The sequence below is a fragment of the Rhincodon typus genome, chromosome 27 (genome assembly GCF_021869965.1).
Source record: "Rhincodon typus isolate 14 chromosome 27, sRhiTyp1.1, whole genome shotgun sequence".
Classification (NCBI taxonomy): Eukaryota; Metazoa; Chordata; class Chondrichthyes; order Orectolobiformes; family Rhincodontidae; genus Rhincodon; species Rhincodon typus.
Genome location: NC_063358.1, coordinates 20569006 through 20588551, shown reverse-complemented (window position 1 = coordinate 20588551; position 19546 = coordinate 20569006). Strand labels below are relative to the sequence as shown.

General features: G+C 38.8%; 1 protein-coding gene across 2 annotated transcripts in view; it reads left to right on the top strand.

Moving 5' to 3' along the window:
* Nucleotides 1–19119, top strand: part of ldlrap1b (low density lipoprotein receptor adaptor protein 1b) — a 55012-nt gene extending 35893 nt beyond the window's left edge. For both annotated transcript variants that reach the window (XM_048613039.1, XM_048613040.1), the window contains exons 4-9: nt 1227–1341; nt 2881–2953; nt 8185–8277; nt 9353–9471; nt 12421–12455; nt 14947–19119. In XM_048613039.1, the coding sequence (XP_048468996.1) occupies nt 1227–1341; nt 2881–2953; nt 8185–8277; nt 9353–9471; nt 12421–12455; nt 14947–15091 (580 nt within the window). In that variant the 3' untranslated portion in view covers nt 15092–19119. The remainder of the gene's footprint in view (nt 1–1226; nt 1342–2880; nt 2954–8184; nt 8278–9352; nt 9472–12420; nt 12456–14946) is intronic.
* Nucleotides 19120–19546: the final 427 nt, after the last annotated feature.

The following is a 19546-nucleotide window of genomic DNA, read 5'->3' as shown; positions in this document are numbered from 1 at the left end:
CAGCATTGTGTTTGTGTTTCAGTGAATGACCACTTTTAAATCCTGTTTTTTATTTTAGTTTTAAAATCCAGCCAGGTTTCAGCCTAGGATCTGACTAGTCCAGTATTAACATTAGCTGGCATCATAACAATACCAGTCCTGAATCTTTATCATTACAGATTTGGACCTGTTTCCTTTATACTGCATAAGCCTGTAACTTTTTAGTTAACAATATGAAAAATATAGGTAACAATCTTGATTTTTAAAATATGAATTCTTAATATTACGTTTTTTAAGGCTGAGAAGCCTACACGTTTTTGATATTTGTTTTCCATATTATTCTAGCTTGTTCTGCTTATGCCTGTACTTTATTTAGTGGTCACTGAAATTTACCTTCTTCATAGTTCAGCTTTACAGAAATGAGAATTGAAACAAGCTGTCATAAATTTTGTTATTTCTCCTAACGTAGTTTCCACATTTGCATTCTTTTTGTTCTTGCATTGTGAAGAAATCTGACGTTTTTTTTATTAGGCAAGTGATCTTTTCGGAAGGAATTTCTTCCTACCATAAACCAGGGATTCTCCATAAGCACTTTTAAAGTTCAGAATGCAAATGTTTACGCTCTCCTGTTGGCTGTGGCTCAGTCGGTAGCACTCTTGACTGAGTCAGAGGCTGTGGGTTCAAGTGTCACTGAAGTCTTCAGCACAAAATCTGTTCTAATACTCCAATCATGTAGGTTAGGGGTACTGTCAGAGGTACTGTATTTCAGCTGAGATGTTAGGGGGAGGATCTATCTGCTCTCTTGGGATGTAAGTGATCCCAAGGAACTAATTTAAAGAGGAGCAGGAGCGTTCTCTCCAGTACTCTGGTCAATCTTTATCTCTCAACTGACATCGTTAGAAAGCTTTTTCTGCTCATTATTCCCATTGTTATTTATGGTGACTTGGTGTGGCCACTGAAGAATTGGTTTGTATAACTAGAATAGATTTCTGTTGTAGAGCTTGATGAATGAGTTCGCGTAAGATGCAAGCTGCATTCATTCTGATTGGAGGTTAGTTGTCTAATTACTGTGGAGCTGAAGGTCACTTTTTTATATTTTTAAACAGTTCAACTAGACTAAATGCAATGCAACAAAATTGCAATGGAAGCAGACCTTTGCCACGAGTGATATTGTAATTGTTTTTCTTTTGTATTAAGTTTGCCTCTTTTAATTTGTTTTATTAAACAATGCCTTTGTTCTTTACCAGGATATCTTATTGTACGGCAGACAAAGTACATGATAAAGTTTTTGCCTACATTGCTCAGAGCCAGCTAAATGAGACTTTGGAATGCCATGCTTTCCTCTGTACAAAGAGAAAATTGGTAGGTTTGTTTTTTCATATACTCTATCACTGTTTCTAAACAGTTGTTGCTCTTCTCACTGAGGGAGGAATCTTCCTTTTGGTCAAATTTGAGAGTAAGCATGTTTTGGTGGCAGCTAGCACACAGCTCCTATTTGTGAGAGAACACAGTATCCATCATCTCAACACTGCACTCTGCACTCTGAGTCCATTCGCGCTCCATCTTCAGCACTTGTATGTAAACAAATCAATAGTATATCCAGATCTAACCTTGTATTGCCTGTTGCTTTCAAACCTTAACCAACTACAATACAAACACAATCACCTGGAGCTCGGATTCCAAAATGCTAAGATTAATGATTCTGAGAAAATGGTTTTTTATTTCAAAACCATGAAAGCCTATTTTGTAAAACAGCACCTGAGCAGTATGACCTGTCTGTTGCAAGATTACAAAATTCCCATCCGAAAGACCCTTCAATGTTAAGACTAGGTTTTGGAATTCCCTCTGAAGTGGGCCACCAAACACCAGAAAAGTTTCTGGAAATCATTCATATGTTGCATTGATGGAGTACAAGAGTGTGGTTTATTTTGCGGTTTATTTATATGCTTGGATTGAGCCATCTTTTTGTTTTAAGTACACTGATTTTTGGATCCCAAACTATGAAACTAAGGAGCACTGCAAATGGTGATGTTACGATCATCAAAAACATCCAGAAGTTCAGCTGAGAATGTATCTACATTCAAGGCCATGGCCAATTTAGTAGCAATGAAACAAACGTTCTGGTTCAAGTTGCTCCATAAGACCTCGCACAAGAATCAAGGCTGATACAGTGCTGAGGGAGTGCGGTACTGTCCTTTTGGATGGCTGTTTAGAGGTCCCACCAGTCTTTTCATTGGATGTAAAAGATCCTGAAGACGGGCAGGGCAGTTATCCATGGTATCCTGGCCAATATTTATCTTTTGAGTAACATCACAGGAAACCAATTACCTGGTGACTATCACACTGCTGTTTGCAGTACACGTATTGACTGCCCGGTTTCCTTACTTACAACAGAGACTGCAATTCAAGTACTGTAGTGAGTTGAGACATCTGGAGGTTGTGAAAAGTGTGATGTGAATGCAAATTTTTTTTTCCCCAAGGTATATACTTGAAACATTTAGCTCCTATTTTTAGTAAGCTCACAGTACTTTCACTTTTGTTTTCTATAGTCTGTAGTTCCTTTAAAATGTAAAGCTAAGCACAGTTTTTAAACCAAAACTACTCTTTGCGGTTTTAGTGTCTCATCATTATGTTATCAATTCAGTGTTAATAGATTTCCCATATAGCTTAAGGTCCAATGTGCTGTTTTGCTATGATGCAAAACGTAGCAGAGTTAAATATAATTAATAAATTTCTATAATGTTATTTGGCCAAATCAATGACATTAAACCTGCAGAAAAGCTGTACTCCATATCAAAAGCCTGGAAGTATGGAGCGGAGTTCTCCATGTATTTAACACTATTTTGGATAGAAATGCTGTTTGACTCCAAATGCGTCTTAACCTTTGTGCTCTCCTCCTAGGCTCAAGCAGTGACGCTAACAGTAGCTCAGGCTTTCAAAGTAGCTTTTGAATTCTGGCAAGCTGCCAAAGAAGGTGAGTTTCTGAATTGCTACTTTATTACTGTGACTGGGTCATCACTTTTAAATATTTGGTTTTGTGATAATTTTGCTGCAACTGCAGAGGTTTTTTAAAAGAACTGCCTAAACTGAACTTTTGACCTCTGAAGAGGTTCACTTTTGAGTTCACATTTTAATCATGCTAAGTATCATAGAGGAACTCCACTTGTATCGCGACACAGCTACTATATATTAAATTCAGTGGAATTCTGCTTCTATGTTATGAGCGATATGTTAATGGAGCATCTGTGATGGGTGTTAGCTATTGTTAATGAACACGGGTGGCATGTTGGCTCAGTGGTTAGCACTGTTGCCTCACAGTGCCAGGAACCTGAGTTTGGTCCCAGCCTTCAGGGACTGTCTGTGTAGAGTTTGCACATTCTCCGTGCCTGCATGAGTTTCCTCCTGGTGCTCCAGTTTCCCCTCAGTTCAAAGTTTTGCAGGCTGGGTGGATTAGCCACGGGAAATGCAGGATTATAGGGATAGAGTTGGGGGTGGTTCTGGGTGGGATGCTGTTCAAAGTGTAGGTGTGGACTTGATGGGCCAAATGGCCTGCTTCCACATTCTGGTGATTCTGTGAACATGCATTGAATAGGCAATTGATAGGGGATTGGTCGTCTTTGCTTTCCTTTTTATAACCACAATTTGAAGGCACCACATGCATCTGATGTAATAAAGTGTCCTACGGCAATTGACAGGCACGTTATAAAACAAAGTATGACAATGAGCCGTGTATGAAGATAAGGATCTAATGAGCAAATGCTTAAGTCAAAATGGTACATATTACTCATCAGTTAGAGGTGGAGAGAACCTGAAACCTTGGCAGCTTGCAGTACAGCCTCCAGTTTTGGAATAGTTATTAGGGAGTGTCTGCTGACACCTGTAATTGTGCATGTGCTAATCCAGAGATACATGTGCTCACCATTCCAATCCCATTCTGTCAGCACGTAGAACTACAAATGATGTGACATGCAAAGGCACTGAGCATGCCCAGAGAAGAACCATGATATTGAAATGGAGTTCAGAAGTAGGGAAGGAGAGGGACTGAGGATGTGGGGGAAGGTGAGGGTGTGAAGATGCAGGAGGGAGTGAGGACATTGGGGGGTGGGGACATCGAGGGAGTGATGATGCAGGAGGGGGGAGGGAATGTGGATGTGGGTGGGTCTGTCTTCCCCTGTTCAAAGCCACATGACCTACCCTCTTCGCAGCTGACCAAACTTAAAGGCAAAACCAGTAAAATGTGCAAGCACAAATTTAAACAATGCATTGTATGCATGCACCATTGTCAGTAGACACATTCTTGTTCTTATTGGGAATGTTCATGATGCCATAATTAAAGAAACACCCACATCTGAGGTTTTGAGGAGATCACAAAGATCGGAAGGGACTTGTCATAGAAGGATCTAGATACAAGAAAGTGTTATGTCCCTAACAGACACCGCTGAACCAAATCAACCTTTCTACCTCTGTATTCACAACACAGTAAAATTTAAAACCTTTAAAGATCTTGAAAATTGAACCTAATGGTTCCTAACTAGACATGTTGAATAACTAATCGCAGACTTTACCGATAATCAAGTTTCAACACCAATTTGCAACTTAAACAAAAGACTTAGCAATTTACTAACAATACAATAGCTTCTGTAGCACAAAGTTAAACAACAAAGTAATCTAATTGGTCTATGCTTTAAACCTTTTAAACAGAACCTTTTGATCAGGTACCAACCTGTAGTTAACTTCTAGTATTGACCTCAGGAATAAACAAGTGCTTGTTTGTTCAGTTTTCCTTTTAACATCAGCAGTTGCCAACAGTCCCCTTTAGCTTACAGTTCCTAGTTCCAAACCAAAGTTGATACAGAATAAAAATAATAGAAATCATTGAGGTGTCTGACAAAAGTCACAAAACAAAAAATTGCTGAACTACACTGATAGTGAGTTCCACATCAGGGAGGAGATCCCATTATTCTGATTCGATTATTCTAAAGTCAAATAGATGACATGTACATGAATAATGACTACTGTAGGACTCTATGCCAGCACCTGTTCATCCCTTTAGCAGAGGACTGGAACAGTGAAAGTGTGCTCTTAAATAATTAATCTCTATGCTGTCAAAAATGCAACAGCTACTGACTTAATGTGGTCAGGGCTATGTTGGAATGAGAATCAATAAGGCCCCTGTGCATGACTGACCCTTTTTACTGCGGCTCTGGTGCATGGATGCATGATGCAAGGAAACCCACTGGAGCGACACAAATATTCACAGCAAAGATTCCTGGCTTGTGTTCTGAAAGTTTGATTTATTGTGAACTTCACTGATCTACCCCAGCTGATCCTGGTCATCCTTTGGCCTTTAGAGCAATGATTCATATAATTTCTCTGCAAAAATTACCATCTGTTATGCAATTTTTTTATTGGTTTTTGTTCTCGATTTTAACAAAATGAAGCAAGTCAGCAGGAAGTTTGCTTTTACAATGTTAAATTCTGATGAGAGCATTGTGGTAGCATTTTCAGAAAGCCTCAGACAGTCTCTTTCTTGATTCAATAGGAAATGTATTTTTTTCACATAGTAACAGTTCTTTGTTCTTGTTGTCTTCTCAGTGTGATACTTTAATTTTACAGCATCTCATTTTATAGGTTAACCACAGGGTCTGAAAAATAATGCAATGGTTAAGCAAATCCTTGCTCCAATTTATATTTTTAGTGAAGGTACTAAGCAAGATTGATTTCTTCTTATTTTAAATATATGCAGTGCTTGGACTTTTTTCTTTTTGTTTCGTCATTGCCAATGCAAACTTGTTAGACTTCTATTTAAACGGCACATCTTGCATGCTTCCTCTTTTGTTTTGTATCTTTTGTGTTAGGAATAGGTAAAGTGATCTACTGCTCTCTAACAGTCATTCAGATTGCTGACTTCAATTAATTCTTTAAATAGGATCGTGTCAAAGATCATTTTAACCTAAACTTGTGCAATTTGTCACAAACTGACAAAATGGGTGTGACATGACTGGTAGGTTTGTTTGTTGCATGCCTCCCCTCTCATGACTTGCCATGCAGATATCAGTTATTTTACCAGAGGGAAATGCAATGCCAACTTTTTTTTTCTACTATCAGCTTACTGATAACATTGGTAACTGGTTTTTAGCACATCCATTCAGCTACATGTTGTGATTAACAGGAGACACAAAAGAGAAAGTGGGGCAGTTTGAGGCACAAAAGAGAAACTACTTGTTTATTATTTGGACCCTTGCTGCCCCACAAACTGCAGAGCAATGTCTTGATTAAGTTGTCCTTGTTCCTGTCTCCCTTCAATGGCAATATATTTAATATCTCAATTTGATTAAGAACGCAATTCGATCTGCACCCTTACGACTGTCCTATTGTACAGTGGCTTGCTACTAATACTTGGGTAGTTTTTTTTTGCATTTTGTTCTGCAAATAGCTAATAATATGCAGATACAGAACCCTTGTTTTTTGGTACCAATGCTAATGGCATCCACTCTGGATCATGTATCACAAAGTATATGCTCAGGAAGAATAACAAGGAGAAACTCCTCTTATGATACATCAAAGTATATCATGATTCCACAAATGATAAATAAATATGTACGATCAGTTAATCCTTTTGTTATTGTGGTTGAGGGAGACTTCCTTATTTTTCAAGTAGCTGTGTTCATCTGACCGGGGAGATGAGACTGTGTTTTAACACTTTTGCTAAAGGATTGTGACACCAACAATGCAATGTTCCTTCATTAAAGTGTCAAATGTATCTGCTAAAATTTTTAAGGCAAGTTTTAAAGCTGACCTTTTTTATTCAACTTACAATGCTACCTAATGAAAGAACCTGATAGTTAAAATTTAGATTCTAACACGAAAACTTCCTAATTATTATTTTCCTTCTGGCCTTTCAGGGGGTGTATTTAAGTCAGTTTCTTTTTAATCTGTTACATTTAATCATGAGGAAGGAGCCAGGATAAGATTTTGCCTGTTGTATGACTAAAGTTGGTGGGGTGGGTGGGGTACACCAGTTGCTTTGTAGTTCCACTCCTCCATTGGTCAGAACAAATTTTAAAACCAATCAAGGTGATTACCTGATATGATTTTCGAAACATGTCAGCTAGTTTTCTTAAAGTCAGTCAAGAATAATGAGTTTTTGTGATAATGTTTCTTTTAACAAAATAAAATTTACTTAAATATGCAAAATATTATTGACAAAAAAGGTTTAGATTGTGCACCAAGATTGACATCAAGATAAAGCCACCATGGCCTTACAAGATTGAAGGGCTGCTCTCTTGTTACAGAGGCATGACTGGTGATGGTTTAACCTAAGGGTCACCATGACTCCGGCGAGGCCAGACATTACAAAGGAGACTCCTTCATGGTAATCTCAGTTGGTGTGGGGAATTTAACCCATGCTGTTGGCTTTGCTGTGTGCCTCAAATTAGCCATCCAGCCAAATGAGCTAAACAGACATTTGCCAAGGTGGCCAAGCAGGAGGCTGGAAGAACACAGCAGGCCAGGCAGCGTCTGGAGGAAGACTTCTTTAGGATTGAAGAAGGGTAATACCTGAAAGGTTGACTGCTCCTTTCCTCCAGATACTGCCTGGCTTGCTGTGTTCTTACAGCCTCCTGTTTGTCCACCATGGATTCCAGAATCTGCAATTTTTTTTGTCTCTAACCAAGACATTTGCCAAGATCGATATGCCTTCTACTCTGACACTCCTTTTTAATCTTGTTTGGTAGGACAAAGCAAATAATACTGGTGGAGTTCTCTTCTCTCCACACCCCGCCCCCCCCACCTTCAGTAAAACCTTGTTTAATCACTGTCAACCTTTAAACATTGATTTAACATTTCTTTTTAATGGAGTTAGCGTGGAATATTCAGGTTGTCCCTCCTCACACTGGAACGTTAGCCACATCCTCTATTAGATGGTTTGTGTGGGCTGGATTGCCTCAGTTCTGAATTCTATTTTTTTTCATGCTCTTGATCCTTGTATTTCTCACTTGAATTAAAATTTCACAGTTATGTTTTTTTGTGCCTCGGGAGAATTTTTTCTAAACTGGCCATTCTTATGAATTTAACCAGGCTGCCTGGGGTAAAATATTTAGTGGCACTTCTGCATTAACTATTCAGTAGTTCCTTTTTATCTCCATACATATTTTATCCATGAGCAAAGCATCCAATGTTTAACACCTTGTATTTTTTTTACAGAGAAAGTGAAAAGGGCTGCAGTTGGGCCATCAAAAAGCGGTGCCGCTGGCAAATTGCAATCAGAAGGCACTGCCAATAGCCATCGCCAAACAGGTGAGACAACTCTCCCTTTTTTAGTTGAATTGGAGAAGGAATGTTGGTTTTATCCATGGGTAGTACAGTTATGAAACCTCACTGTTAGCATCAAGTCTTGCTGGCTACTGGTGGGGCCTGAAGATAAGACACAATTATTTTGGTTCAAATTTTGTGTTCTACAATCTGAAGTTTAATTTGCCTATAATGCATGTCAGCAACAAAGCCTTGCAGTTTTTTTCTCTTGCATATCCACTTTGTGACCTCCTCATTGGATAGCCATGATTTAACACTAGAAAGACGAGGTGGGACATGTTGTTATAATTTTTTTTAAAGCTTTACTGTTATTAAGTATACTCTAAACTTAAAGTATTCTAAATCTAAAGTATTTTCTATAGCTCTACAATGCAGTAAATGTATTTTGGGACCCGAAACGTCAACTTTCCTGCTCCTCTGATGTTGCCTGGCCTGCTGTGTTTCTTCAGCTCTACATTACACTGTGTTGTCTCTGACTCCAGCCTCTGCAGTTCTTGCTATCTCTTCAGAAAACATTTCTTTTTGTCTTTTGAAGGCATTCTTCACCTTGCTATAAAAATGAACATCATTAAAGGGCATGTTTACAGAGTGGGGGGGGGGGGGGGGGGGAAAGACACCTATTGTGTAATTCAAACGGTGGACATGATTTTTTGCTTGTTGCTGAATTAAATAGGAGTGGACATCAATTTTAGGTGCTGGTTGCTGAAGATATTCTCTCTTGAAGCCATATTGAATGGCATTGATAAACCTGTTAATATTCATAAAGCTGTAGCACCAAGACTTTGTGGCCTGGGCTGCCTGAGGGAGATGAGAATTCTTCACGTGTAATGTGAACTAAATTTGAGTCAAACCTGAGGTACAGAGTGTGCAGTAATGCTGCTGATTCTCTTTTTTTTATTTTTGAATATATCTGGCTATATGCAGGATTCTTCCCCTTTTTGTTGAGGGAGTGATTCTATATTGAATCTCTTTTTCCTCAGTCTCACTTTTAATTTTGGTTTAGCCAGACGCCATCGGATTGCACAATGTTAAGTCTGTGTTTTTATAAAATTCTCTGCAGAAGTAGCTACAGCAAATTTGTTGGATTTAACTGAAGGAGCAATATCATTATCGACAAACAATAGACATGATCCTTCTCTTGGAGATACAACTTGTTCAGTAAACAACAATGTTATGTGGGTAAGTGTAAATACCATTGAGGAAGTGGTTGATCACATTTAATGTGCCTATTGATTTCAGGAATGGGTTGGTAAGGTTTTGTTTTAAATGCAAATTCCTTTAATTCAATACTAAGTCCTGTAACAACTGGTCAAGCACCAGGAGCTCTTGCGTATATACATTTGGTCCACACTGCAGCAGCCAATGGATGTATACCTTCTCCTGCCAAGAATTTTTATTTTATTCATTCACAAGATGATGACCTAGCTAGGGATGCCAGCATTTATAGCCCATCCCATACAGCAGTTAAGAGTCAACCACATTGCTATGGGTCCGGAATCCTATTTGGGTCAGACCAGGTAAGGATGGCAGTTTCTTTCCCTAAAGGACGTTAGAGAACGAGATGGGTTTTTCCTGACAATCGGCAATGGATTCATGGTCGTCATTAGATTTTTAGTTCCAGAAGGCTTTCCCCTTGTTGTCCCTCACACCATGCTACCATTATCCCAGTTGATATACAGATAAATAACAGCGTGTGCACCTGGACGCCACCACATCCTTTTTTTTTACCCCTCAAAATTTGCAGTGGCTGCACAAACTTAAATATCTCCTTGCTAGGCTTTTTGATTCTGATTCGTTCAGAGCCTGCAACAGTATCTGACATCTGCTGTTTCAACTGCATAATTTTTAAGCTTAGATTCTCTATCTCTTTTACTTTCTTTTCTCCCTGCAATTCTAATAATAGTTTTCTCATTTCCATTTCCCTTCATAATTTTGCTCTGCTCTTTGGAAGTCCATATCCTTTTTCCTGCTTCTCCACCTCTAGTTTTTCCATTTTCTTTCCTTGTGCTCCGGCTACATTGCTTATAATTCAAAAGCACCTATTCTGATGTTTCACCACCCAGAATGCATGGTTTTGTGTTTCTATTAAGTCCAAATATATCTGTTATTGTCTACATTCCTAGATTCAGTGAGTAATTTCATCCCCATCTTACTTGTCAATTTAATTAACCTTCGCTTTTAGAAATTCACTTGAGACCATCAGGGACAACCCTGCCGCCCCCAGGAAATCGGTTTCGATTTCAAGTGTTATTTCTTATTTTCAGAACAGAATTTTGTGTTTTCTTTTACCTTTATCATTTACCAACACCAGATGTAAATCGCCACCACTTATGTTTGAAAATAATCCTGGATGAGCCCTCAGTCTCCTGCTGCAAATCACTTGGGCATGTCATTATTGAGCCTCAGTACTCCCCAGGGTTCTTGCAACAGTTGATGATTTAATAAAAATATGCAACATCATTAATGTACCTATCTGATGGAATGTGGTTAGCAGAAAACCTTGACTATAAGGCACAGGAGCAGAAGTAGGCCATTTGGCCCTTCAAGTCTGACGTGCTATTTACTGAGATCATGGTTTACCAAAAACATCCACTCCGATTTCTTGCCTTTTTCCCATAATTCTTGATCCCTTTAGTAATAAAATATCTGTTTATCACCACCTTGAATATAATTTAATGACACAACCTTTACAGCTGCCCTCAATAAAGAATTTCACAGATTCACTACCCTTTTGAGAGAAGAACTTTTCTTCTCCTCTGTCTTAAACTGGTGACCCCTTTTATTCTGAGATTATGCCCTCTGGCCCTAGGCTCTTTTAAAAATAGGAAACAACCTTTCCATACCTACCCTGTCAAGCCCAATAAGAATATTGTATCTTTTCAATAAGATCACCTCTCATTCTTCTATATTCCAAAGAGTACAGGCCAACTCACTTAACCTCTCCATACCTGGAATAAGCCTACTAAACCTTCTCTGAACTGTCTCCATGCCAGTACATCTTGGATAAGAGGTTCAAAACTGTTCAAAGCATTCTAGATATGGTCTGACTATTGCCTTGTATAATTTTAGTAAAAGCCCTCACTTCCTTTTTTTTATACTTTGCCTTCCATTTATGTTCCTTTTATCGGCTGAACTTGAATGCTAGCTTTTTGTGATTTTATGCAATGAGAACACCTAAATACCACCTGTGCTGTAGCTTTCTGCAGCCTTTCTCCATTTAAATAAAAATATTCAGCTCCTCTATTCTTCCCACCAAAGTACATTATCCTCACGTTTTTCCACATTTATATTTCCATCTGCTAAGTTTTTTTTTTGTTCACTCAAGCTGCCCATATCCCTCTGGAGACACTATAAAATTAGTTTACAAATAGAGTTTCTAGCCAAAAATAAACAAAACTATCAACATTTGACACTACTAGTTGAAACTCCAACACCTCCCCCACCCCTTTTAAACCCATACGCATACTTGGAAACAGACAAACAAAAAAATGGTGTTATGCATGGAGGGAAACAAAAACTAGCAAAACATAGTTCAAAAGCACCAGTCCACAGGGTCCAATAAGCAGTTCCTTTTGCTTCCCCAAGACCTTTTTTGTTCTCATCTCTTTCTCGAGGTTCTTCGAAGGAGGCGAATGGCAATTGGTACTCTGTTTACAAATTCCCTTAGTTACTGATTTAAAGTTAATGGTTTGCAACAACTGATGGGAGAAAATAACTGACTTGCTCAGGTACTTTTTACTGCATAGAGGCACAGAATCTTCTCTTCCAACAGTCTAGAGGTTTCTGCCCCAGTACTGTAAACCCCACAAACTATTCAACAGCCCAGGAGCCAATCGGACAGCTGTTGTCAGACCAGTGTCTTCTAGCATCTACAACTGATCACCTTGGTTCGTACAAAACAGCTACCTATGGCTGGCCCAATCATCATCATCTGAATACACCCCCTAATGCCATGCAGTCTTATCGACAGTATAGATGTCACTCAGAATGAATTCCAACAACACTTTTTAAACCATTCCTTTCCCAGACTTGCTTTAAAAAACAGCTCTTTTCCATTTTATTCTACAATCAAAAACTAAAAAAAAAATGGTCTTTACAAATAGTAATTTGCCTTTAATTTATTTTCAGGAACTAAATGATGACCTGGATGAAGCTTTTGCGAGGTAAAATTTTTGGTTGTTTTTGGAATTTCGAATCTACATGCAAAATGAATTACTTTTGAGCACCTTTTCAGTCGTCAATTTAATTCTTGTTCATTTTCAAACTGATCTTTTTGTTCTGACTTTTACAAGCTGCAATTTGGATAGCTTTAGTTCAATTGCAGGTAATTGTTGAATGTATGATATAGTGCATGCTTTGAAACTTCCAGCCTACCACCACAGCAGATGATCTTCCCTACACTATATGCAACAAATCTGTAAAGTATTCTGGTTCTCTGTACATGTGCTTGCATATGCTGTCACCCTGCTGTGTTTAATTGCCTGTTGCCAATCTGACTAAGTTATCCTACTGTGCAGAAGGAGTGCAATGTATCATTTGACTAATTTTAAGTTTATTCATTTGGATTTTAGGAATATATTGAATAAGAAATATTCAAAATGAATTCATTTAAAGTGAATTTAATCTGAAGGGAGTGATTTGACTATTAGCTTGGCAATTTGGACAAATAGCACTCTAGCTCAAATGAAACATGAACTGTGAATGCTGAATATGGAAAATTTCAATGCACCTTCCTGTTAGATGTTTTCTTTTCCAATGTTTTGGCTTATTACAATACATAATTTTGTTTTGCTGGAGGATTTTGTGAAGACGAAACCTGCTTCATTTATGAGGGTGGTGCTGAAGAAGGCAAGGGGTTCAGTTGTCACATTGTATGCTGCTTGGATTAAGGCACTTTGTGCAACAGCTGCCTTTTGCATACGTTGCAGGACAGTAATATCTGTGTTTTAGCTGTGTTTACCTTGCATAAAGTAACTCCTTTGAGTGACTGTGGCAATGTCACTAAGAGAAGAGGGAGACTTTAGAAATTAACGTGCAGGGAACTGGGATTCAAATTCTCTTTCACAGCCAGCGACAAATTCAAGTGCGTCCTTTTTTTGTTCTCTTTCCCCTTGTCTCTCTTCTGGTCAGTAGCCGGCCAGAGAGTGTGACTCCCACTGCTGAAAAGGAGGACATTGAAACTTTGCTTCTTTCCTTTTAAGTGGAGTTCACAAGGCCCATCACATGGTGCCCATTCTTTAAAAATGCAGTTATGCTATTTGTTTATCTGTTGAATTCCTATCCTTTGCAATTTGGTCAATGGGCATCTTTTATTCTGCTTGCCCACCTCCATGATCCCCTCCGCTTCGTGCTAGCTGACATTGTAAATAGTTCCATCTACTCTGCCCACTTGTCTTTCAATATAGCCTCTATTAACTCTTGCCTAAAAAGAAATTGTTCTTGCAAACAGCTATCTAAACTTCAACCTCTCTTCCCTTTTTTAAAGTGCTTGACCATGCTTTTGTCTCAAGTCTGTGCCCCAGGTTCTCCTAATTCCCTATTTGAAACTCTGGTTTCTGCATCGATCACTGCAGTGAAATAGTCCTCATCAATCCCAAGTGACATTCTCTGTGACCGTGACTATTTTTATGGTCCCAGCTGATGTTACTACTAGACAAGTTGGGACCCAGACTGAATTCTGGCCTGATTGGCCATGTTTTGTTTTATTTAATGCACTGAAACACAAGTATGTAATGCTGCAGAACTGGTTTTGAAGATAAAACAGAAACTTATTACATAAAAGAAGATAAAATAGAATAACCACGTACACGTAACAATTTTAAAGTCTTCAAAATGCATGCTAAAATACAATATTCTATCTATCCCACCAGCATCCCTTTTTAATAATATTCAAATACCAACAAGAATTTCCTTCTCTCTCCCATCTTTCAGGCTGGCTTAATTATTGCTTTCAGTTCCTGGTCTTTTGTTTGAGCCTATTCCTTGAACATTCATACACCTGGGTTTAGCTTTGGATAACCTCAGGATTCTAACCAAGCACTTATGGTCTGAAGCTTCAAACTAAACCCTTGCACTGAGGTAGCTTGTTTCTAACATTTTCTGAACTCATTACTTGAGGAGAACTGTTTTGTACATCCAACATGAGCCAGGACATCTTTTTAAACTAAAGTCAAAAGATCTTCAAGCTATGGATGATTCTCCAAGCCAAAAACAAAATGATTCCAATCCTTCTAATTGAAAACAGTCTGATACTCTGAAATGTTAAATCTGTAACTCTAACTCTCCCACTGCAAACAAATTCCTATTAGCATTCCAGGAACTGTATCTCTCATACAGGTTTAAAAAAGAAACATGGCTCCAGAAATACTGAGAAGTTAATCATTCAAACCCTTCACACACATTGAACAAAACTCACTCACCAATAGTTCAAAAACCAAACTAAGATAGATAATATAAAAAGAAATCTGGCACCTTTTACACCATGCTGTGTTACCCCTCTTCAACCTCACGGCCAGTGGTTGTATTAATCTAATTGATTGAGGGAGTGTACAGTCCACTACTTCAGTGTAAAACCAAACCAGTTATGCACAGAACGTAAAATAGGGCAAAAAACCATCAACGTAACATCTCTTTTCCCCCTCTCCCCCTTTTCAGACTGGCTCAATCTCGAACAAACCCTCAGCTCCTGGACATTGGTGTGAGCCCTCAGGATATGCAGGCAGAAGAATGCCTTTCTCCTACAGACTGGGAAAAAAGTGATCCTGGAGTTACAGATAAAGATGATTTGTTTGGGTTCTGATAATTTGAGAGCCAAAGAGAATAGACCGCTTACCTACAAAAGAGGAATTGACCACTGGATGAAACCTAGCTTGGCACCTTCTGCTCTCAAGATGCAATGGTTCAAGAATGAAACTTTGATTTGAATGGCTATGTTGCAGGATGACTGAAATGGAGGATTAAATACGTTTGCCTTTGTTCCAGTGTTGCCTTTTGAGGAGGTCCAGACTAGAGTAAATAGCCCTGACATAAAATCCATTCAGGCTTCTGGACCCAACAAAGAGCATATAGTCTTGCCTTAGTAGACTGTCAATTAGGCAATGAGCTGCCTGTTCATTTGGACTGAAGCTGTTGCTAGAAATCAGTCCTGAAAGTACTACAAGTTTATGACTATATATTAGATTTGTGTTAAATATCATAAAATGTCTTTTATTTTTAAAGAAATATTGCTATTTCCCAACTGAACAAGCGGCTTATTGTCTCTTCTTTGTCTGCTGTTGTTACCCTAACAATTTAAGGGGCCTCTTTTCAGCTTGCTATGTGAGAGCATCGATGAATGCCCTCAATTGTTGCTTGGTAGACTTGCAGTTTGCAACTTCACATGTAAGCTTTTGTTACATTAACTATGGGAATGTGCATAAACTGTATTTAGTCTCTGCATTTATTGTAATACAGTGTACTATTATAATGAATGTTAATGTATTTTAAGTCCACCTCATTTACACTGCCCCACTGCCTTAGTTTTCATGTTAAAAATTTTACAATTCAATTCAATACAGCACAAGAACAGATCCTTCGGCCCACCAAGCTTGCACCAATTCCCTATCCTTATTTAGACTTGCTACTTTATTGCCCAGATGCGGTTTCTATTGCTGTTTGCCTCCCGTTCTATCTTAAGGCATATCTTGATATTTTAGATAGTTTAAAGTGCTGTAAATGTGTCTGCTTCCACTGGCAGTGCATTTCAGGCACCTACCACACTCTGTGTGAAAACTTTTCCCCGCACTTCTCCCCTAAACTTTTCCCCCTCTCACCCTAAACCTGTGCCCTTTTTGTAGTTGACCTTTCCACCCTGGAAACAAGCCTCTGACTATCCACCCTATCTATGCCTGGCATAATTTTGCAGACCTCAGTCAGGTCACATTTCAGCCTCTGTCTTTCCAATGAAAACAATCCAAGTTTATCCAACCTCTCCTCATAACTAAAATCGTCCAGATCAGGCAATATCTTGGTAAATCTTCTCTTACACCCTCAAAGGCATCCACGTCCTTCTTGTGGTGTAGTGACCAGACCTGCATGCAGTATTCCAAATGTGGCCTCACTAACTTTGTACAGCTGTAATGTAACTTGGCAACTTTTATATGCAATGCCCAGCTGATGAAGGGAAGCATGTTGTATGCTTTCCTGACCACCTTGTCCATCTGTGCTGCCACTTTCAGCGATCTGTACGCCCAGATACCTCTCTGTTAGTGTTCCTAAGAGTGCTGCCATTTATTGTTTATTTGATCTTCCAAAATGTATCACCTTGCATTTGTCTGGATTAAACTCCGTCTGCCATTTCTGTGCCCAAATCTGCAATCTATATCCCTTTGGCAATCCTCCTCACTATGTGCAACCCTGACAATATTGGTGTCATCTGCAAACTTACTTATCAGACCTCCTACATTTTCATCCAGATCATTTATACACGTCACTGCAAACAAAAGGTCCCAGCACTGATCCCTGTGGAACACTACCCTTCCATTGGTGCTGTCTTCTTTGACCAAGCAAGTTTTTGTTTCCATCTAGCTAGCTCATCACAGATCCCATGAGACTCTACCTTCTGTACCAGCCTGCCATGAGGTATATTATCAAATGCCTGACTAAAATCCATGTAGACAACATCCACTGCCCTTTCTCATCAATCATTCTTACCATCCCGTCAAAAATCAATCAAATTGATTAGACACTATCTTTCTGCACAAATACATGCTGCCTGTCATGAATAAGTCCAGTCTCTTCCAATTTTGCATAAATCCTGTCTCTCAGTATCTTCCCCAACAGCTTCCCCACCATTAACATTAGGCTCACTGACCCCCTACTGTTTCTGATCTTAAACAAATGAACAACATTGGCCATTCTCCAGTCCTCTGGAACCTTGCCTGATGCCAAAGAGGATGCAAATATATCTGTTAAGGCCCCAGCTGTTTCTTCCCTTGCCTCCCACAGTATGCTGGGATAGATCCCATCTGGCCCTGGGGACTCGTCTACCTCAATGTATTTAACACTTCCTCCTTCATTATGTTTTCCTGCCCAAGAGTATTACACACCATTCCCTAACCTCAACATCCCTCACATCCCTGTCTTCAGTGAATACTGACATAAAGTACTCATTAAGGATCTCACCCATTTCCTATGGCTCCACGCATAACCTCCCTCCTTTTATCCTTGAGTGGGCCTACTCTTTTCCTTAGCTACCCTCTTGCTCCTAATGTATGTATAAAATGCTTTCGGAATCTCCCTAACCCTGCTGGCCAAGGATATTTCATAGCCTCTTTTAGACCTCCTAACTCCCCATTTCGAGCTCCTTCCTACTTTTTCTATATTCTTCAAGGACTTTGTCTGTCTGTTTTTAGTTGTCTAGACCTTTTGTCAAAACAAAAGGAAGCATAACTAAGCTGATAATTTCCCCTGTCATTCAAGGTTCCTGAATCCTACCATTCCCATCCTTCATTTTCACAGGAACCTGCTTATCCTGCGCTCTGATCAACTGGTCTTTTAAAAGACTCCCACATGTCCAATATGGATTTACCCTCAAACGGCTGCTCCCAGTCCACATTCTCCAATTCTTGCCTTCAGTTACAGTTGGCCTTCTCCCAATTTAACTGTTTCATCTGAGGTCCACTCTTGTCCTTATCCGTAAGTATCTGAAAACTTAAGGAATTATGGTCAGTATTTCCAAATGCTCCCCCACTGAGACTTTGGTCACCAAGTGACCAATAGCAGGTCCAATATGGTCCCTGTCCCTCATTGGACTATCCACATACTATTTCAAAAACTCTCCTGGAGTTTTCTGACGTTTGTTTTCCAAAGTTTTGAAGTGTGAAAACATAACTCCCTACACATTTTTTTAATGGGATAAATAGAACCTATGCTTTTTTAAAAATTTAAGTGTCAGATTCAAAAGCTTCAGTTTACATCCAGTGGATGCATTCCTGGTAGATACTCGTATAAAACATGAGCAAATGAGAGTGACACCAAGTCTATTGTAATATGATGTACCCCTGTTAATCATGTGGGAAATCTGTTGCACATCCTTTTTTTTAATGGACTGAAAAGGAGTACAAGGTATAACACGCAAAAGTATTTAAAAATCAATTTTAAATTTATAAGCAGTTTTGTAGCACTGTTTCATTTTAAGGATAATTGGCACACATCCCGTAGCATGTAAAACAGCATAAGTAAAGTACTCTCATCTCACTCTAATGGTCAGAACAGACAGCTAAAATCCAGACAAATTAACATTGCTGTTAGGCTCTTAACAGAGAAAGGAATGAAATGGTGCTCTGCATTTGCTCTCCTTTTCTCGATGTTTCTCATTATTGATCAGAGCCCAAAATTGCTGGCATAGCATTACTTTGGGTTTTCTCCTCATCCAATTCTACCAATGGAGACTAGACCATTTTAAAGCGTCTAAAATGGTCACAATTGTAGTTCAATCCAAGCTGCCTTTTATGTAGAATGATTCCCATTTAACAATCTGGCATTCTATTACTATAGTAAACCTATTATTTTACATGGCATCTACTGGAGTTTTTAATGATGCACAATGTGGTACTCAACTGTATATTTCTTAATGGAAAGATTTTTATGGATTATAACAGAATGGGTTGAGACTTGTTATTCTGGAATGTTTGGTTTTGGAATTTGAGTAAACTCCAGTGTGACAAATCCCACACTGCAAGATCAAGCGTTCACAATATCTAGTAGAGAACTTGTGCTTTTTAATGATGGTAATATTGTTGGCACTTTTTGACAAATGTATAATAAACGCACTACTGTTAAAATGGAGAAGCTGTCATAACTCTCAGCTGATGTCCTTTTTAAATGGTGCTTTGAACAATACTCATTCCACTTCTGTGTAAGATTAAAAGTGAAGGTGTACACTTTATTTTTACCGTCGCTCTGCTACTATTTCCACTTTAGAGGTGTCGGAAAAGGAAAATTGGAAACTATATTTTTAATGAGGATTGAGAAAGTTTTAATGGGATGGTGTTGCTATGAAGGCATCATACCTTTTTTAATTTTGAAATTTCTTTTAACTTTATGTACGGAAGAAATAAGAGCAGGATTAAATGATATGCCTTGAGTTTGCTCCATCATTCAAAAGATAGTAGTTAAGCTATCAGATCAAGTCCATACACTGCCCCCACCCACCAACCCTCACCATCAGCAATTCCCTTAGTGACCATAAAACATTGTACTCCTTCACTAAGCC